The sequence below is a fragment of the Apteryx mantelli genome, chromosome 6, assembly GCF_036417845.1.
Source record: "Apteryx mantelli isolate bAptMan1 chromosome 6, bAptMan1.hap1, whole genome shotgun sequence".
Lineage (NCBI taxonomy): Eukaryota > Metazoa > Chordata > Aves > Apterygiformes > Apterygidae > Apteryx > Apteryx mantelli.
Window position 1 is genome coordinate 42,568,204 of NC_089983.1, and position 21,203 is coordinate 42,589,406.

Genomic DNA, 21,203 nt, shown 5'->3' on the forward strand with positions numbered 1-21,203 from the left:
CTTTATATATTTATAACTAATCTTAAAAGCATGACAGATTAAGCAGATTTAAAAATAATCGTTTGAGTGTCTTCTGCTATAGATTACTAGAGTGACTACATAATAGAGTGAGTATTGAATTTCATGAGTATGTTAAGTGCATGGATTTCATACGTGTAGCTAAATATACTACCACAGCCAATGCAGGAGCCAAGACTCTCATATGATGCAAGTCAGCACAGCTCCAGTAATTCCAGTAATCTGAGTGTAACTACACCTGCCCACAATCTCAGCTACAATCTCCATTTTTATATGTCTGCATGAGGAACAAAAAAGAAATCACTAGCAAATTGGGAAAAAGTGCATCACCATGCAGACCTCATTACTGTTTCATCATTTTCCAAGGCCAGTAAAGAGAAATGATCAGAGAGAAATTATTTTTGCTATGTAAGAGTTGTAAGGGGTTCAGTACTAATAGCTGAGGTAAATTAATTGGGATTTCCTATGCAGCCAGTGAAGACTGTCCACAGAACACAGGGTTTTCCTGACAATGTTAGTTTGACATGAACTTCAGCTACTTATTAAATTTATGAACAATATGGCTTTCATTATTGTCAAGGAAATCACATGCATCCGTATGTAAATTAAAAATATAAGGCACGATTCTAAAACCACTCTCACACAGAACCTTTCCTCTGAAACACAAGCTGCTGTGAGCACCGAGATGGCTCACAAAAAGGGCTTTTGGAGAACCATTCCCAGGGTGCGTATCTGATAGAAACTATTTTAAAAAACTACTGAGTTTCGCTCTTTGCAATGATAGATGTGTTGGGATAAACACAGTCACCTAGATGTATAGCATACGGTTGGAAAATCTCATTTCGTTCAGTAAGGAGAGTGCATTTTCAATTGTATCACCCGCCTGATTGCTAAAAAAGGTAAGTTACATTACCTGCTGATTACGTGCAGAAAGGCACTATGCATGGAGACATGGGCACGGAAAAAAACTACCATTATTTAAATTATAAAAGTCGGTCTGAAATATCAGATTCACTACAACCTCGCACGGACTTTTTGCAGAACATGGTTAACATTTATTTCAATAGAGAATATCTGACAGGTTTAATAAAAGCAAGATAATTTTCCTTGACTTCTGTGGCTTACCTTTTCTCCACAGACTACACCTATTGCTCAGACCTTCTGGCACCAAATCATTATTCTTATAGCCATATTCAATACTTTGAACTATTTAAAGAGTATTTGTTATGTCAGCCAAGGAAGTAGCACAGAGAAAGAACTGTAAGAAAAAGCCACTGTACTGGACTTTGAAATATCACAGAAAAATCTTTATTTATATTTTTACAAAAATTACAACCAAATGTTTGGCTGTGCTAAAACTGACATTTAAATGTTTATCTCTCTTCTGTTTATTCTTCTGTAAAAAATCTAGTGCTCAATATAGTATCTTGAAGATCCTAAAGTTTACCTATAATTCTCACGAGTGCATGCACCATAACTTAGACAACAAGTGAAAACTATAGCTAAACTAAAGGATCTTCTAAACAGTATCTCAACTAAAATATTATGTGAATTAAAAATTACTTGTAAGAAAGAAGTTTATTTCACCTGGAAAAAGTTGAATTCCCTGATGCCAGAAAATGACGTCTTCTGTCAAGCTACCTTGAGTAGGTACAAATAAGGAACAGCAGAAGTTACCCACTCTGTCTTTCCGGTGTGCTTTGCACCTCACCCAGGTGGACTGTTGTGTGTGACAAAAGTGCTGAAATATCTGACTCAGGATTAGTAAGCTAATAACCTTTATTAAAACCTAAATTAACTGCATGAGCAGCCCGATGGAAAAAATTCTGATATGCACCAAAATTCCCCTTAAACAAATGGCTGATGGGATATGAAATGATGTCACACTTAAAAAAATTAAATACAGTTTTGAAATTACAAAATAGGAACACCATTTAGTGAATGGTCTGTTGCCCAGCTGACTGAATTAGCAAACTTTGACAGATGACCATTTCATAACAGAAAGTAGAGAGTTGATCTGAGAGTTTTTACCTTTTTCACCATGTGCCAAAAACTCAGAATTTGTGTGTGTTGTGACCAAACCCAAACCAATTAACTTCTGAACCACTGCTGGGGTTCTTCATGGGAGCATACCATATGTCACTTGGACCAAAGCTCCCAGGAGGCACCACGGTTGATTTTGCAAACCAAGTATTTCAAGCAATCACCAAACTAAATAGTCAGAAAATACTGGTATGCATAGCCGGGACTAAAACATGAGCGCACTCTCCTCCTCCATCAGCCATGGAGGCAATGGCTTAACGTATAGATGTATTTCTGTTAAATCCCTACACTACCGCAGGAGACGGACCTGTTAGGGGATCACCAGTCTCTCTCTAATGAAAGCAACAAGGGAAGCAGGGAAAAAGAGAGCAAATCTGAACAGCTCTTCCTGCGTACAGTGGGCAGAGCTATTTTCAACATCCCTGTGTAAATTCATATCCGTACTAGATCACCTTTATTTTTTGCATGATTTAAAAAAACTGCCAAGAATTTTGTCTGGCTTAGATAAGAGTGTAAAAGGGAGAGAGGAAATAAAAAAGTTCCTTTAGGTTCTCAGCACTTTCAGTATCTGTGAGAAGTACATTCTCTTCTCTCTAGTACTCACACAAACTTTGAATTTAACCAGTCTGCCCAAAAGATGTTTTCATTCTATATGAAGACCTCATTTTCTACTAACATCCCAAAGTTGAGGTGCATCAACTTTGAAAGCAATTCAGTATCTGTGCCAATGACGGAGAAACCCAGGTTAACACACTCTTCTGCAGTATGCAGGAAGGATGAGGAAGCAGGGGAGGAAGAGCTGAGCAGTAGGAGGGCAGGAGCTGGCAAGAGGGAAGGTACAAGCATCTGGGAAGGAGGTGCATCCAAAGACACAGCTGCAGGCGTGGGTGAGGACAGATGGCAAACGGAAAGGCATGCTAGAGCACAAAGGTAAGGAGAAAAAGGCAGCAGCCATGAAACTTGCTTCTAAAAGACTAGGAGCAACTGAGCTACAGAAGACCTACACTAGAAGAGTTAAAGCATCAACAGGTTATAGAATACATTCAGCACAATAGTACTATTTGGTTTTAATTTAAAAGTTTATTCAGTTCTTGGAAAGCTAAAACAGTTTGCCAATACCATTATCAGCAAGGAGCTCTGAAATGACTGGAATAAACTGGGCTGATTTTGAAATCAGTGATGTGAGTCAATGCTGATTCATCAGCAGCCACTGGATAACTTTGGAAATAAGACTTTCCGGCCCCATCTTCCTATCCCTGGCTATATTAAAAAAAACCAACACACACACACACACACACATATATATATATATATATATAAAAATATATATATATATATATATATAAATAGTTCTTAGCCACAGTTCAGAAAACCAATTATGTAAGTCTCCTACAGAAAAGAAGATTTAAAAGAATCCAATAATTAGGATTAAGTAGGTTGGCCTTTGGTGACTGATCAGCATAATGAATCTAGTTATGTGAATGGCCAAGGTATTGGGCCAAGGACAGGCTTCTGGCTAAATCAGATTAAAGGCACTGGCTGGAAGAAGATTAGTTGCCACAAAATATTTAAAACATTGCCAAAAAATGTTTAAAACAGTTTCGTGATTTTTCTATACATCTACCTAAAGTGATTGAAATTTCCCATAAACCAAAACAAAGCAGCTGACTTCCAATGAACAAAAGATTTTTCCTCCTAAGCATTTTCAGAAACAGATTCCTTGCCCACGGATGCTGTATGCTTCTTTCCATGAAAAATAATTTAATTATTAATTTTCTTATCCATTTACACCGTAGTACATGGAAAATGTTAAAAAAAAAAAGAAGCAAAACCATGTAAGAGCAAAACAGAAACCATCAGAAAGGTCCCCTCAAAATGAAGCTGACTTCTCAATTCACCCAAAGGAAATGAGCACCCTTCTAACATCTCTTTTTTATCTTATAGTTCATTGAAATCGTGTCTCTCTTTCTCTCTCTACAGGGTAATAAAAACATAATATGGGAAACATCTGACACACTTCCTCATCTGTTTAATGGTGATGGTACAAGGGAAATTACCCCTCTAATACATTTGAACATTTAACTTATTATCCTAAGTGAGTTTTCTCCCAAAAGCTTAATTTATTTAAACAAAACACATCTTTCCATGATGAATCGCAAAGGGCAAGAGGGCAAAGTTCTGTAATTAGACGGAGAGCAGTTGTGTGACTCTTCCCCAGCAGCTATTGCTTCTACTGTCGCTCAGTTTACTGCAACTTTCATTGAGTCTCACTCACCCGCAAGCAATGAGATTTTCACACATGAATTAGGCTTTTCATTTGATAACTTCAAGGTTACAAATTAATGCTACCCCAGTGGCTTGCTATTTGGTGCAAAAATGCAAGGTTGTGAGCAGCCTTCAATCCTCAGTTTTCCAGGTGGCTGGAGCCCACGCGCGCTGCAGAGCTGCGGGGAGGGAAGGAGGGCCATGCGGCAAGCCAGGGCACCGCTTCCTTCTCCACAACGCTCGTTTTCCTCAAAACGTACACGCTGCGCTTTTAGGACAGCGTTAGCAGTGCCCAATCGCTGGCAAAGGTAGGCAAATAATCTCTTCTGAAGAGTGGGATCGCCCCCACTGAGCTAAAATTCATGAATTCCTGGTAAGGAGGTGATGGCACATTGCTCCCGTGCCGCGGCGAGTGGGACAGGACGTCGGTGCCACGAGGCGGGTACCGGCAGTCGGGAAACAGAATGGACACTTGCGAAAAGATGGACTATCCAAAACGCAGGCACCCCTCATCGCACAGCAGATGAGCATCTTGTCCGAAGCCAGGTACGCGCTCGCTCCTGCCACACACTCCACGGGCAGGTGCCTGGCAAGGAGCAGGCTGCACGCTGGTCAGGCGAAAGCTGTGCTCCTGGCCATCGCCGGGAGAAAGGGACGCAGGTTCCTCAGAAGCGCGGGCAGGGCGTCAGTCCTCCGCCTATGTTTGCAGGCGAGCCGGCACAGAAAGAGGGCTGGAGGGAACAGGGGCAATTCAGATGCATTTTTCCTGCAGGAGGGACCTAGATGGTCCTCATAATCTAGATGTTCCTCATGTGTGGTAGCTGGGCACCTAAGAGCTGGATAGACTCATCTACAATCTCAACCTTAATTCCACTTCTCTTCCGTAATCTGTTTTCCTCTTTGCTTCATGTGTAAAATAAGTTATCCTAACAGACTAATGCAGGGCACTGGGGCCCTCTCTTCTCCACTGTTTCCAGCCCCATGTCTCCCAGTGGAAGTACACGAGTACCTCTGGACGGCAGGGACCAGAGGAAGCCTGCCAGCCCAAGGTATTTGACTCCATGCCATGTTCTAGCTCTTCACCAGGCTACAGATGTGCTACTGAGGCACAACAAACTTGAAATGATTTGTAGAGGGTGCAGGACATCTGCAGCAAAGACAGGAACTGAACCAAGGCGTCTTGAATCTTCATCCCATCTCTGCTCCGACTGGTATTTATTTTAGGGGAACAGAGGACACGCTGTGGCACGTGGAAGGAGGTAACACCACACACACACAGATTTGTATATCTTACAGAATCTGTTTTGACTGACAAAGCTGAGTGTCTTCCCAGCGAGTCCTCATTAACCCCTCTGGTTACTTCCTTCAGAGCAGCCCTGCTCAACTTACTTTCCTCATCACCAACCAAAAGCAAATACTTTCTAAGAACGTTGCAAAATGCTGCAACTGCAAAGAAGAAAACCTGGAAGAGCTGGAACATTTAATACAGACAGACATAGCTAATTCAAGCTGAATTATCCTCACTGCATAAACGTCTGTGCAAATAACAGACTTTAATAAGCCTTCAAAGCTGACACGGTATTTATCATTGATTAAATTTTTCAAATCAAAGTAACTATGGCTTTTACAGACATGCTTAGATGAGAACTGACACTAACTCAGTGGATCAGTTTAAGTCACTTGCAATTATGCACGTTGTATTTCAAATGTAAAATATTCCCAAAGTTTTCTTCTGTGCACTGTGACTGGGTAAACTGTTCTTGCTGCACAAAGTCTGTGTCACAGTGAAAGAAATAGTACACAATCTTGCACTGAGAGTCCATGTAAAACCTCACATACCCAGGAGGGCAAATTAAGCTTTTATGAAAAATGGCCAATTTACACGTTTGGCTTCAGAAATATAACATTGTTTTAATGTAGTTGTATATATGCCTATATATACCTGAAATAGCTGTACAGGGGTTAATGGATGTCCAGAATAAATTACATTTTTTGTACATTTCTGGCTACCATTTTCAAAAAAAAAAAATTGCAATTCTTCTGGTGAGGAAAGCATGTAAGAAAATGAAATTCTAACAAACAGTTAATACTGACAACATGAGTTTTTATTCACTGTATTTCATTAGTATTTCCTTCCTTTGCAGAGCTCTAAACACAGAGAAGTTATCAGAGAATTTTTTTTGGTTTGTAAGGGTTAAGACATCTGGTCACAACTGCTGAAGTAAATTAAGTAGCCTTTCCTGAGCAGCCAACTAAAAATGCTGAAGGCACAAAGGGCTTTTGATATCCAAGAAATCACAATTAATTTCAAGTACATGTAATGGGATATAAGATGGGATGAACCATTTGTTATTTGTTATCAGTTTCATTTTTTATCTGTTTTCATCTGTTTATCTGTTCATAGAAACATATGGTATTTACCAGTCAGTAGAGCAGAAACAGAATTTGCTGTAAGTGATAAAGAATATAAAAGGATTATAGGCAAAGGGAGCAAATGAGAGAATATATATTTCTTATCAAAGCACATGATAGCTTTCAGCTAGGCTCACTACAAAGATGCTTTATTACACTGATTTGTATTGTTCAGTGAGAACATTTCTAGGTTAAATAGAAGTTAATAAAACCTAAGTAATATTACAGACATTTACTTGGCAATACATTTGACAGCACTCAAACATAAGAAAACAAAAGAAATGTTAAGTATGACTCCACTGATTTGGAAGCCATTTAAAGAAAGTCTTCTCAAAAATGAAGCCTTTTTTGCTTAGAGTTGATAATTTGCCAGTCAATATCAGAGAGTGCAAGATGACTACAGTTTCCCTTGCTTTGCCAGAAATTCCTGAAGAAAACTACCACTCATGCTAGGACCATGTACTACCATGGTAGTACCCAAAGAAGGGCAGAAAGAACTTATATGCTGTATAGAACAGGAACTTTTTCATATATATTAAAAAGAAAACAAACGAAATAAACCATTATATTGACTAAACTATCCATTTATCCCTGTGCTGGTGTATAGCTTTTCTCCTTCGGTACTTCATCCCCTTGAAACTTAGTCCATACTCAGCCAATCTATTTTTCGGATGTGACCAGCTGAAAGTACTAACCAGAAAAAAAAACCTTAATTGCTGCATCTGAATATTTATATAACAAAAACATTATGCCACTTGCTCAAATTATTCCCTAGACGAACACTATATATATACACACCTAAACATATACCTATATATCTACACGTATATATACATATAGATATGTGTGTGTGTGTGTGTGGTTGTATGCACACATTTATTTATTTACATAAACATTCTCTCATTTCAGGAGGAGGACACCCCAGCAACAGGACAATGAATAACGGTAGGAAAGAAGGATGGAACAATTTTACAATGCTCCTCACAGATCCGGCGAAATCCTAGCATGAGCTACACTTACTAGATGTACAGCAAAACCAAAATAAATGAATAAAAAAAACCCAAAGTGCTATGAAGACATATTCAAAGATTTCTAAAGGGTTCAGATATTCATTTAATTGCATTAGAAGGTATTAACAGATTAGGTCCCACATTTTGAAAACAGGAATATTACTTTTAGTAGGTTCTGTTTATAGGCAGTTTTAAGATTCCAGAGTGCACAGATGGAGGACCAACTTTACTAAGTACTTTATTAGCCTTGCAGATTTTATTAACTGTGTATGAGACAATAAAATCTAATCATGTAAATAAGATTAAAGATTCTGACACCCACAACAGAGGAATCAACAAATAGCTATTTTTGTTCCTTTTTATATAGACTAATGAAATATTTAGCGTAATTGCTCTGCAAATACTGAAGGATTAGAACTGCTAATTATATATAGCTTAAAAAAAGTATGTCTCTTAATTAATAAACCATAGAGCCTTTGACATTACAATTTATATCCTTCAAGAGAAAAAAAACAAGGGCAAGAATATGTAACATAAAAGACACACAGTTAACAACACGTTGTTTTAACTGTCTTAGGTCACAATTAATGTTGGTCCTGCAATTCATTTTTTCTTCTTTGATAGTTCCTTAGACTTTATGTAGATTAATTCCTCAAGCATTGGCATTCACTAATATGTGTTTTTTAGCAAGCTACGGCACAACGCTGACATCAGTGAGGGGACCTATCCACCGATCTTCCAGAACTAGATTCTGTCTGTCCATAACGTTACGCTATATATCTAGGCAATTGGCCATAACCGATAAAAGGTTGTGAGATTATTGAACCACTTCTTATCAACTGCGAGGACATAAAGAACTGAAACTGTCATGTAGAGTGATTAAGAGCAAGGCCAAGGAAACACAAATCATGCATATTTGGACAGAAAAGACCGTAAGGAACCTCAAGTCATGCTCCATTGTCAGATAAAGCAAGATTATAGTAAACTGCAGCACTTACTAGAGTTTTATGGACCTTGGTAATTTCATATCATGTGGATATTCTATTTCTTCTATGCAGAATTAATGTTAGTTAATATTTAAGATGTTTATTTTATAGACATTTGTCCAAGACTTTAAAGAAATTTTTTTTTACAAAGATTGCCTACACATTTCAGATTTTAGACTCTGTATTTTGATTAGAACATGGTTATAACTGGTCATGCTTTCCCTTTAACAAAGTCCTCAAGAACACAAATCCAGAGTTTTAATGTGACCAGAGTACAATACAAACTAAAAATTATGACTCAAAAGAAATTAACAACCCCTTCACTGTTAACCAAAAATCTCTAGGCCCAGTGATGAAGTCTCTGTTTACTCAGACCCCACTTAGGCAAAATGCCACTAAGGTCATTCTCAGGCATTCACTTACCCATATGGACAACAAAACATATGGACTTGTACAGAAGAGAATGGAGCAAACACTTGATAAGAAGTTCAAATTGTGTCTTTGTACTAGAACAAAATTATATTAAAATATGCACAGGCTTAATTTTTTTATACACATTGAAAACCATGCTACAGGAAGCACAAAGTAAGTGTGCATATATATAAAAATATGTGTATATACATATAAATATATTAAATATATACATCTATTTGGAGCAGTTACAATCTTACTTGCACCTTGTCCATGACTACCTATAAAAACCTTAACACCTTTTCTATAGGAATGTTTACAATCCTGGATTCTAGAAGTTGGGAACTATCGTAAGATGGAGTATTTTGTAAATCCTAATTTTCCCCCCCAAAATTCAAAATGTAGCATGCATGCAGCTCTCCATGTGGTCTACAAAGAAACAGATTTTCCATAACCTAGCAGTGAAAAGACCCGTAGAAGAACTGAGACTTCAGGCAAACAGTCCAGTGACTACAAGTTCAGCAATAAACTACAATGAGGCAATAATGGTTTTATGATAGCTGTTAAACCACCTGTGCTATTAGTCTTACACTATTAATAACGGAAACAAAACCAGTAAAAACAAGTTCTTTTTAAATAGTCTGGACTAAATTAAAATTATCTACGAAGTTCTTTTTTAAGTGAATTGAAATAAAAAAACAAAAAAACTCTGTAACATTGAGTACAGGTGAACTGTGAAAGATAAGAGTTATACTGCATGGTGATTCAGCGCCAATAAAAGAACAGGGTAGGGGGAGGACTTTATGTATAAAACTGTTTTACTTCTTACCTCCAGAGCCTTCAAACGCTCTAACAGCAATTTTGTCTTTTCTTTTTCCTCTTCAGTACTGCTGTTTTCACTTCTTGAATCTTCATCTACTGCCACGTGAATTTTTTCCATACCTTCTTTACATTTCCTACTGTCTTCTGACAGCTTTTCCTGAAATGATTTTTTTAAATGTCATTACTCACAGGTGAAAATGAAGTTAACTATGCAAATGTCTTCAAGTTTCCCTTGTATATGAATGAAAAAAAGACAGAGCAAGTTGCTACTTACATAATTAGAGTACTAAATAAATGGAGTAATGAAGGGTCTGTTAAACATGCTGCCATGCTAATTCTGCAAAAGCGTATGCACAACTGAACTGCTATGTCTACTTAAGATTTAAAAAACGTGGAACTCATCATTTTTGTTAATAAAATAACTTGCATTTTCTTTAAAAGTAGCAATCCGAATCGAGCTTACCAGCTTTTACTGAAAATGTTCTGCCACTGAGATAAAAAGCAATTTATCCAGGAAAAGTTAACATATGTTTATGTCTACTGTATTTCACCCTTCTTCATCTAGAGCTAATATTTGAATTACTAAAGAACAGGCTGAAAACCAAGCTGCTACCTGAGGAAGTATACCACTTACCGATTTAAGATCCACACTAATATATAACTAAGGACACTCAAAGTGACAGCAAAATTTGCAGAAGTGCCCCAATCTATTTATTACAAGTCAGTCAGATTAGGTTGTTATTAGGTCATGCCAAGTGGGCTATGGCTGCTGCGTTTTACAAGAGGCCTATAAAAATCACAGGTTTGAACACTGAGTCCTATTAACTGCATTAGTTGTGTGTCCAAGTCCTATGTTGGGAGAGACGGTGAGATAGAGCGAGCAAAACATCAAGAGTACAAACAGGCACTGTAAAATATTGCATAAAAGGACAAGCAAAAGGGGAAAAAAGGGAACAACTGCATAGAAAGACAGCATGAATTATCACTTGAGCGCAACACAAGGTAAATAGTCTCTATCCTGGAAACCATGTTTTCTATAGGCAGATACAGTGTGGCAACCAATGAGAAGTTAAGGTTGAAAAACAGAAGGTAAATCAATATTAAATAAAGGGCACTGTCACAAATCTAGAGAGGTCTGTAATGAACATTTAGTTTTTTCGTGAGCCTTCTTGATAGTTCATATGTACATATACACAGGCACATACTTCTATGATCTTCGCGTTAATCTATACCCTGAGAAGTACTTCCCATACATAATACACAACGCGAACTCTAAGCGTAAAAGTATGTATTTCATGAAGAACTGATCCAGCATGAGTAACTCTGCAAATATGTGATAACTCTTTGAGAGTTAACAGCAGAACGTTTCCTTAATTAAAACCCAGAAATACAACCGAATTAAAAATCAACACTGTGAATCACATTCCTAACAATGTCTTTCTAAAAAATTAACTAGCTTAGAAAGTGACTATTACCATGCTAAAACTTTAATCAAGGATTAAGTTTATCAGCTGTGGCCTTAATCACTGAATACTCTTACCCAAACCATGAGGCACAAATCTCATTCTGAGCCTCAAAACTTAGACTTCAAAGAGCCAATCCATCAGGTTCCAGCATTAGTGTTATCCTGGTCATATAGGAACCATAAATATATTAGGTTTGCTTCTTACTTGCTACTTGCTGGTGCAATGATCAAATGTCCATGAAAGAGCCATTAAACTATTCTCCCTTCAAGCTGCCCTGATGAGTACATTCATGTAAAACATACTGATCAACTCAAAAAAGCATTTTTTTTCTTTTTTATTAAACACAGGTGCCTCTGATGTAATTCAAACACAGACAACTGTTCTCAGGAGATAGAGAGACGTGAATTAGATGTGCTAACGGGAAGAACACCTCCACACCCACACAGCGGCACCTTTCCTGCTGGAAAGGCTCACCTACGTCTCTAACACCTTGGGTAGACAGAGAGAAAACACAAAAATTAAATATTCAAATCTTATTAAAAGGAAACTAGGACTTTGCTGCTCACTGTAGCCCCACTCCCACTGAAATTAATGAGAAACTTGTCATCAAGTCCCACACTGGGTAGGCTTTTCTGAGCTGGTTTAAACTCTCATTGCTTTTCTGAAAGAAACAGTATTTTGCAAACCTAAAATGACATCGTACGCTGCCCGTTGTTTCTACACACTCAGTTTGTTCTATAAAACACAGAAATAGCATACGGTTGATGAGCCCTTTGACCCAACTCCGCAGGCCCTGCAGCCAATGGCAAACAGCAGCTGAAAACAGCCCCCGCCGCGGGGCGATGGCGAGCTCGCGGGGCTCACTGGGAGGACGTAAATCACTGACGACACGGATCTACGAAGCCGTGCAACGCAATGACCTGGCTGCAACTCATCACAAAGCTGGCTTACAGCTGGATAAAGGAGGAGGGGGCAGCATAACACTCCCTCTGTCCACTAAGGAATATAAATAAGAACAATAAATTAAGAGAGCAGGAAATTCACTTAAAAATCCAAATGATAATTTACCCTGAATATGTATGAATATAGCTGCACATATAAAGCCAGTCTTCCCGCTGCCCAAGCCCAATTTCGAGAATACTGAACAAGAAAGTGTTTCCAAACTTGAGTATAAATACAGGGAATAACTACAGCCAGAGGAAAGATCATATGGAAGCTTTCAAGAAGATAAAGGACACCAAACTGCTTATTCTGGAAACTACATCCTCCATCACCCCAGGACAGGCAAAGGGCTGACGCTCTGGACACAGCTTCGGTAACAGTGCGCCAAGGTCACCGTCTCTCCTCCCATATCGCTCGCCTTGCCGAGAAACACGCAGGCGTGAAAGGGGCGTTTAGCCAGCTATTTCGTATAACCACTATTATTTCACAAATGAATGCACTTTATACAGTTTTATCGGTAATACCATGGCTTGCCTGCTCTCTGCCCTTTCTGCTTTCTTAGGATGCTTTCTAGGAATTAAATACACTCACAAAAAATATTTGGAAAGAACGAGCTTGCTTTAAAACGTTTCACTTTGTAACTAAAAAATTTTAAACCAAGAAGAGTAAGTGTCAGGAAAAAAAAGGTAGTTTGCAAGAGTATCCTAGATTTTCATTTCTAATCTTTATTACAGTAGGCATTAATTTGAACAAGGGCTCTTCTCTGGTAGAAACTGTACAAATAAATGATATGAAATGATCATATCATCCTCCAGGGAACCCATGTTCCAATTTTAACTTATTTGAGATTTTACAATCCAGGAACTATCTGCACAAGCCAGAATCTTTTAAGAAAACAGAAATCATTAACGCAGTCCACCAGCGGACAGACGTCCATGGGACAAACTTGCACCAAACACTAACCAGAGAGGTTCTTGAATCTTTGAACCCTTGGAGATATTCAAAACAACACTTGACAGGTGGCTATAATAATGTAACATAATATAACCCCGATATAACTGGGTCAGCTTTGAGTAGGAGTTTGGACTAGATGACCTCCAGAGGTTCTTTTCAACCTAAATTATTCTGTGATTCTCCAGTCTGATGATAAACTGCATGCTTTCTGAAGGTAACGTGACAAAATTCTGCTTGAACCAAAGACAAATAAAAAAAGACCAAGATCCTTGAAATGCTGACTTTCTCCATGAGCGTTTGATAAGTTGCTGGTCTGGAAACCGATAAATAATAATTACAATTGACATCTTTACTCATAGAAGCTAACGATCATTTTCATGTGATTAACACAAATTCTCCAGAGAGGTGAACTGTTTCAGACAGATCCCTCAGTCACAAACTATTCCAATTTGGGGTGTCAGATTATGATGCCTGAGTTCAAATTTTTCTGCATTTCCTTTAATTTTTAAACCCTTGAAATTAACTAGAGACAATGATATTATAGCAGTTAAAAATTCATATTCTTTTGAGACTCACAGATGCATTTTTTCCAAATAGCACACTTCAAACATGCATTTAATCCAGGAATAAAATGTAGGTAGGACACATAACAAAGTATTGCTTTTGATGGCTCATAACCACTGACTTGAGGAAAAAAACTCAAAATCTTTCAAAATGTAGTTACTAACACATAGTATATAGCGGCAATGGTAACAGTGGTCCAAGATTCCCACCAATATTCAACCCCTCCTAAGTGAGCTAATGAAACTGCTCAGAACATTTAGCACCTTCCATGAAAATGTCTCAGAAGCTTCCACAGGACTTTCTGAATCAGACATCAAGTGCATAGTTATCTTAGGTTTCAGTGACCAGATTTGATGATCCAGGTATATCCTTTCACTTCTACCATTCTTTTCTACTGTTTTGAAGGCATTCTCTTAACCTCCGTACTCAAACTGCAATTTACAAAAACTTATATAGAATTGTTTATGGAATAATAAATCCTGAGTGTTGTTCCGTGCAAGGCCATTCTGTAGTCTTGATGTATTCTTAGATGATGTACTTTCAATGCTATTGCCTCTGCAGACCTCCTGGAGTTGAGCACTATTCTTCACTGTGAGTGCGCTAGATGAAATGAGCATCTTCAGATCGTTGATGTAGATAAAAACTGTGCGTGAGCTTCTTTGCACTTTCATGAAAAACAGCCCCAAGCTACGCACACCTAGCTTAATATGAGCTGAGAAAAGGCAGCAATTGCTCCAAGTACTACCTCCTTAATATTCCAGTAAGATGCAAATTGTTTTCCAATGGCACCTTGCTCCCTTTCTCCCCCCGACCATGATCTTTTTTTCTTTAATCAAAATTAACACTTGTTTACTGTGCCTTAATCCCTCTTTAATATGCCCTTTGAAATTTTGCAGTATCTTCTGATATGCTTTGCAACTTACTTCACACAGCAAAACCTGAACTGTATAAGATGCTTGCAGGTTAATTCAGAGCAATGCCAGGAAAGACGGATGAATTCACAAACTGTTTCCTGCAAGATGCTTTGTACAGCAGTAGTCAGTGATGTCACTGTGACATCAATTTGCCTGTTCCCTCAGGTCTTTTTTTTTAGTTCTCTTTATTTGGTAATGGGAATCCTTTCAATTTATTAAACTCTGTGACCCAGGTCTGGAAAAAATAACTGAGCGATCAAATTAGAATCCAAAGGAGGTTACAGAGGACTTAATAATGCAATCTAAATGATCTCTCAGTAGAAGGCTACAAATATAACTTCTGTTTTTACCTTGATTTGAAAATTATGTATTCAGCTGTGTCCTCTTGTTTTATTTTCTCCCAATAGAATAGACTAAAATATAGCTTAGCTCTAGATAGCACATCAGCAAATACAATAATAATATATTTTTTGTGTAGCTGACGGCTTTTGTTCAGAACAAGCTGACCAAAGCTGAAGGAAGAAAAAGGGATGCACATATATCACAAAATTTTACAGAAACATCCCAAACTGTTCACAGTTTAACATTACTGTTTTAAGGTAAAATATATAAAATTCTTCTTTTTCATCTCTGGATTTGACTTACAAAGTGAACAGACTGAGCAGTAAAATTCCCTAGATTAAATATGTGTGATGGATAAAAGAATAAAGTGCTTTCTTTATGTCTCTAATATGAACCTACAACCACTCGCATATCAATCTAAATCTTCTATGTATCACTCTTCACTCAGCACATGCCTCAATATTCCAGACTATCACCCCGTTGAACACTTTCGCAATTACGTTAATAAATTTCATGACGGTGCTTTTAATGCCTTTTCATGTATCAGGAAAATATATTTCTTTTGAAAACGTTCAAATCTGAAGGGACTGTAAAAGAAGAAAACCTTCACAGTGAAATGAAATACAAAAAAAAAAAAACCAACTAAGACTAATTGGTATTAGATGTCTTACCAGATGTGATGAGCTTATTAGATCAGAAAGAGTAGATGGAGTTTCTTGTCTTCAGGTCATGAGCTGAAATTTAGACCTTGGCGTCCAAGCGGACTACCCTAACCTGGTGGCCAAATCTAGCTGTTGACACCATCCCGCCTATAGCGACGGGATATTCACATTATAAACAGCATCCTCACCACTGTCACTTCAGCTGTCAGAAGCTAAATCCAAGCCTGTCAGTTGTGGAGGTGAATCCTTCAAGTCACATTTCGGGCTTGATGGCAGGGCAGCGTGGCAGTAGCTCATCATGTTTGTTATCCTATTTTGCCTTTACAAAATGGAAGACCAGCTATGTTCAATAGCAATGATACTTGGGGAAAAAGGTTATTCTAACAGCTAAACTGTTTCTTCACACGTGTATATATGATGCTATGGGAAGAACAATGCAGTGTGATTTTTTTATGCAGATATTCTATTATAAATTGGTTCATCATAGTACTATACTTAAAGCAATTATCTTTCCTCCCAGGAAATCTACATACAGCATTTAAATTTCCTGAAGGGGTTTGCAAGTATTAGAGTAACTACACTTGACTCAAGTGACAGTATGAAAATATCTACTTTTGACTGAAGTACAAACAAGCCAAATTCCTCTGTCAATTAAACTGGGTAAATTTTATGTAATGGCAATTAAGGCATTACTCCAGATTTAAATTGCTACAAAGCCAATTTTTCTTCCCTTTGCAACCCTTTTGCTTTTCTTTTTTTTTAATAATGTCTTTTCACTATTTGGATGAAGGCCAAATTTCTATTTAATGAGATGGAAAACTTGGAGTGGATTTTTTTATGCCATGGTAAAGTCTCCTAAGCACTTACACTTGTTGACCCACTTTTCTACACATTTTTTCTTTAGGGAATGACCCAAAGAAGCTCTAAAGAACCTACCTGAAGACAAGCATTAACTAGTATTCTTGTATAATGGTAACACATTAACTGACTAGTTCTCACTAGTACAGAGGCTGACCTAAAAAGTTACCTGTGGGATCTGGACAAAAAAACAAGTTTTATTACATAACCATGTAACTTTTTGCTGATGCCAGGGAACAGGTGGTTTGTCTCACAATCTTCTCAAGACAACCTACAAGACAAGCTTGGAAAGCATCTTTACAGAAAAAAATAACCATTCTGCTTTAGATCAAAAAATCCAGCTTTTCAAATGTCATTATAGTTTATATTAAATATATTAAACCAAAATGAAAAGAATTACTTTTCTTGATCAATAATGCAGATTCTTTCCAGAATAAATACAGTGGTATACTGACAAGTGGGTTCTTCCTTTAAAATAACCGTCAAAGAGAAAATATTGGTGAATACCTCATAAATTCCTCTTTTGCTGAGAATACAAGCAAAGAGCTGAACAGATTAATTTGTTAATTTTTAAATTTTAAAATCAGTATTGCTTACTGCTGGATTGCAAACATAAATGAATCACAGTCTGAAATACAGAGTGAGCAGTATCTTTTATGGAGATGTGGGAGGGAGAGTGACTTGGCCATACGCAAGATCCAGCCTATACTAAGGAGTGCAAATTGTTTGTTCAGCTTTTCTGTCCGAACTCTGTCACTAAAAAAACTGATTGCAGCAAATGGGTTTTATTATTTGTTATTTATTGCACTCACTTAGATAATGGAAAGAGTTATACAGGGGAGGTCTCAATAAAGATGTTTGTTTATTTGCTAGACTCTCCTGCCTGGTCGGATCCCTCTTCCACACGAGCCCAGGACGGGCAACGCAGTGTAAGGTCAACCAAGCACCTTTGGATCCTGACAGGCATCCGGAGAGGCTAGGGGCACCCAAGATCCCCTTATTAAAAACCTTCTTTTGGTCAAGAGCCAGGGGACACCCTACAGCCCTGGGAGCTCCGAAGGCAGCTGCCGGATGGGAGATGACAACGGAGCTGGGCTGGAAGCGACAGCGGTCCCATCACAAGCGCGTCTCAGCAGCCCTGCAGGCTTGTTTGCTCACGCAGCCAAAGCCGCGATTGCCCTCGGCCTCCATGCCAGCACAGCCCGGCTGCCAGCGGCCCTGATTCGATCTGCTAAAGCAACACATGCAGATAAAGAGCAACAAGTTGGCCTTCACGCACATGGATCCTGGCTTTGCTCCAAGCAGCAGATAGATTATCTTAAAACTGATAGTTGCTATAAATTCCAGGAGGTTTTTCTGGTCTCTTCGGACTCCCAAGCATAGGCATGTTAGCGCCGTACTCTTTTCGTTCAGATACATCCCCTGATTTAGAAACAAAGCAACCATGAGAACACCACTAAGGTCGAGATTAAGGCTGTAGACAACCTGCTGTGTGTAAATGGGAAGGTCCTGTGTGCATTAGGATGACATGCATCAGTCAGGCTGTGAACCACATCGCCTTTTGGAAGAATGCCTCCGCATTTCTCTTCTGCCTGTTTCATGTGTATAGGGTTCAAGCAACGTATATGGGAGGATTTTTATGGATTCTTTCCAAAAGAAAGATCTAGAAGAAAGATACAGCAAAAGATAGATACTCTATATTTCAGAGGAAAATCTAAAGGTAGAAGTCAAATCAGTATAATATATAGTAGTGTAGCAAATCATTCTGAACCCTCATCACTTGTTACTATAGATAGATAGGAGATTCTGGGAACGAAAAAACAGTTGTTTTCTGAGAAACAGGCACATTTTAGCTGTGAGACTTTGTTGCACTAAACATAACCCCAATGCTTTGTTACTGTATTACAAGCAAACAATAAAGTGGGAAATTACTTGCGCACATGTTCCCTGCAACAAAACTGTAATTTTGAACAGTGTCCGAGGAGCACCATCACTCTCCTCTGGGGGGAAGAACCCAATCTCAGTTTAGTTAAATATTGGAACAAATATTTAACAGAATCTTTACACACACGTGGAAAGCTGCCAGAAGAAAATCCATAAGGAATTAGTTACTACAGAGCTAGCCATGGACTTCTCTCTACAGAAAAACCGTGTGGCTCCTCTTTCGTCTTTCTCTGGGAGACACGAAACTGCTCGACGTTGCCCAGCAGCCCAGGAAGCCGGGCTGCTGCAGTCCCCTGTGTGCACCTCCAATCCGGAGATACAAGTTTAATTTTAAGGATACCTTTCCTATTTCTACATTAGGAGATAGCATTTAAAAATCCCTAAAGTGGATACCAGCTACAGTAGTTCAACTAATGCCTTTTTTTCCAGTTGAGCTATCCAGTCCCACGGTCACTTCTGCATGATCTGTTTTCCAGGCACCTTTATGTCATCCACCTGTGAAGTCTAAACCAGAAAAAAATCGATTTTTTTTTCTATCAAGACTTCTGGCAATGTCCCATCTATAAACCAGAATTGTTATATATCAGTGGCCTGAACATTAAGCCTGTATAATTTTGTGTTAAGAAGATAAAATTATACTACCAACAGACACGGTTTTTATTTTCATGAGAGAGCTATTAACACTGATGGCTGTGCAAATTAGAAATGACAGTCACAACAACTGTCCCACATTTGAGTCTCACAGAGCACGTACACAAAAAGTTGTATTGCTCTGGCCAACAACGTCACCTGAAATGCACAAACTGACTGGTGAAAACCGATCAGCTGGAGACGCTCTGTACGAGCATGGAAGTGGAGGGATGACTGGCCTGCTCCCTTAGACGGTGGTGGATTTCCAGCTGTGTAAAACCCAGGATTTTGGTTCCAATAGACACTGCTGAGCAAACCAACTGCACATGGTCACCAAAGCAGAGTCCATTTGGAGAGCAAGTTTCCAGGAAGCGCAGCTGGGGCTCTGGAAAGCTTGAACCACCAGGCATCACGATTTCTTATTTCCCTAAGTTTTTCATATGGATCCATGTAACAAACTCCCAACAGCAAAAACCCACTTCCACATTTTTTAATATTACTTGAAGACTGTCCAAGTTCCAGTCTAAAATTGATTCCTTGTCTATTAAAAATGTTCATATGCTAAGTACACTCTTTGGGGGAAATAAGCCTTTCTCCAAGTTTACAAGAAAATACAAAATACCTTTTTTTAAAAATCTATTTATTATCCATCTCAGTACTTATAAATGTTCCTGTTACCACAGGATGAGCAGCCGTATACACTGATGACACTAAACGTGCCTGAGACGAAATGATACACTGTTACCTTCCATTTATAGGCAAAGGTCAGAGATGGACAGATAAAGTGAATTTGTCCAAGAAAATTGAGAAGTTTGTAGAATCAAAACATAGTCTCCCAAACACAGTGCTTTAAATATCAGATCATCTTTCCTTTCTGATGTACCTGGAATTCGTCTGTCTGGAGCTCTGGTGCACTTATTGACAATTTCAGAATTATAACAAACTGTAAACTTACAACAAACTCTCTTCCTCTTCTATTTTGATCAATGTACACTGACAGATAAAGTCAAAAGGAGTTCAGAGTTCAAAGAAAACCTGAAAGACTTAATTTGAGTGATTTGTAATCACGTTCCACTCTATGGAATCACCCAGTAACACGATCAAGTAGGGAAGACAGACAGACTCGAGGTTGCAGACATCCAGATCACAAGAACAAACCTAGAAAGCAAAGTTCTTGCAGAGTCCTTGTTTTAACCTCTTGGGTTCGAGCACTGCTCACAGTCACCTCTGGGGATGACTTTCCCTCTTAGATAAAGTATTTGTAACTCTAATGACAATAACATTAATGTAATTAATGGTTGGTTTAGCCTCTCATGGTCTTTCTTTTACGTGGGTAATGCCTCTTCAAAACATTGTAAAAGCTCTGATACACTAGAGACTTTTAGCCAAGAAAACTTTTAAGCAACAAGTATGATGATTCAAAGCAATTTAAATCACACATGTTCTTTCTATATTTATGTGAGTATTCACTATAAATCTTCCCTCAGTTATTATTAAGTAAAATGCATGTATTATAAACTGTGGAGAATTGTATTGCAAACCCGCTTCTAAATTCATTTACCCTAAAGAAATTACTTCATCCATCTGCAAGTCCAGCAAATTAAATTCCCATAAGGCAGTTAGCTCTCTGGAAAGGGTTAGGTTGTTTTGCTTCAGGTGAGAATCCTGACAAGACCTAAAACAGTATTGCAATAATACTGCATGCTCTGGGTGCTATCTTACTACTATTTTTCTAACATGACCCCTATGCAACATTTAATATTCATTAGCAATAATATTTATTCTGCAGTTAGGCATACTGATGTTACAATAAGAACTCAATTTCATATATCCCAGAACAACAATTAGATTTGCAAAAAAACAAATGCATAGACAATGGCCAATAGATCAAGAGTGTTTACTGCACAGAAGTACCTTTTATCACTATTCATATATTAATTTGAACAGGCTTCACATACCA

The 21,203-nt window shown here is 38.2% G+C and overlaps 1 protein-coding gene across 1 annotated transcript in view; it reads right to left on the reverse strand.

Moving 5' to 3' along the window:
- The window catches only part of NCKAP5 (NCK associated protein 5), a 388,365-nt gene that overhangs the window by 115,918 nt on the left and 251,244 nt on the right, over positions 1–21,203 (reverse strand). The window contains exon 7 of the mRNA XM_067299354.1: positions 9,975–10,124. Within this exon, the coding sequence (XP_067155455.1) occupies positions 9,975–10,124 (150 nt within the window). The remainder of the gene's footprint in view (positions 1–9,974; positions 10,125–21,203) is intronic.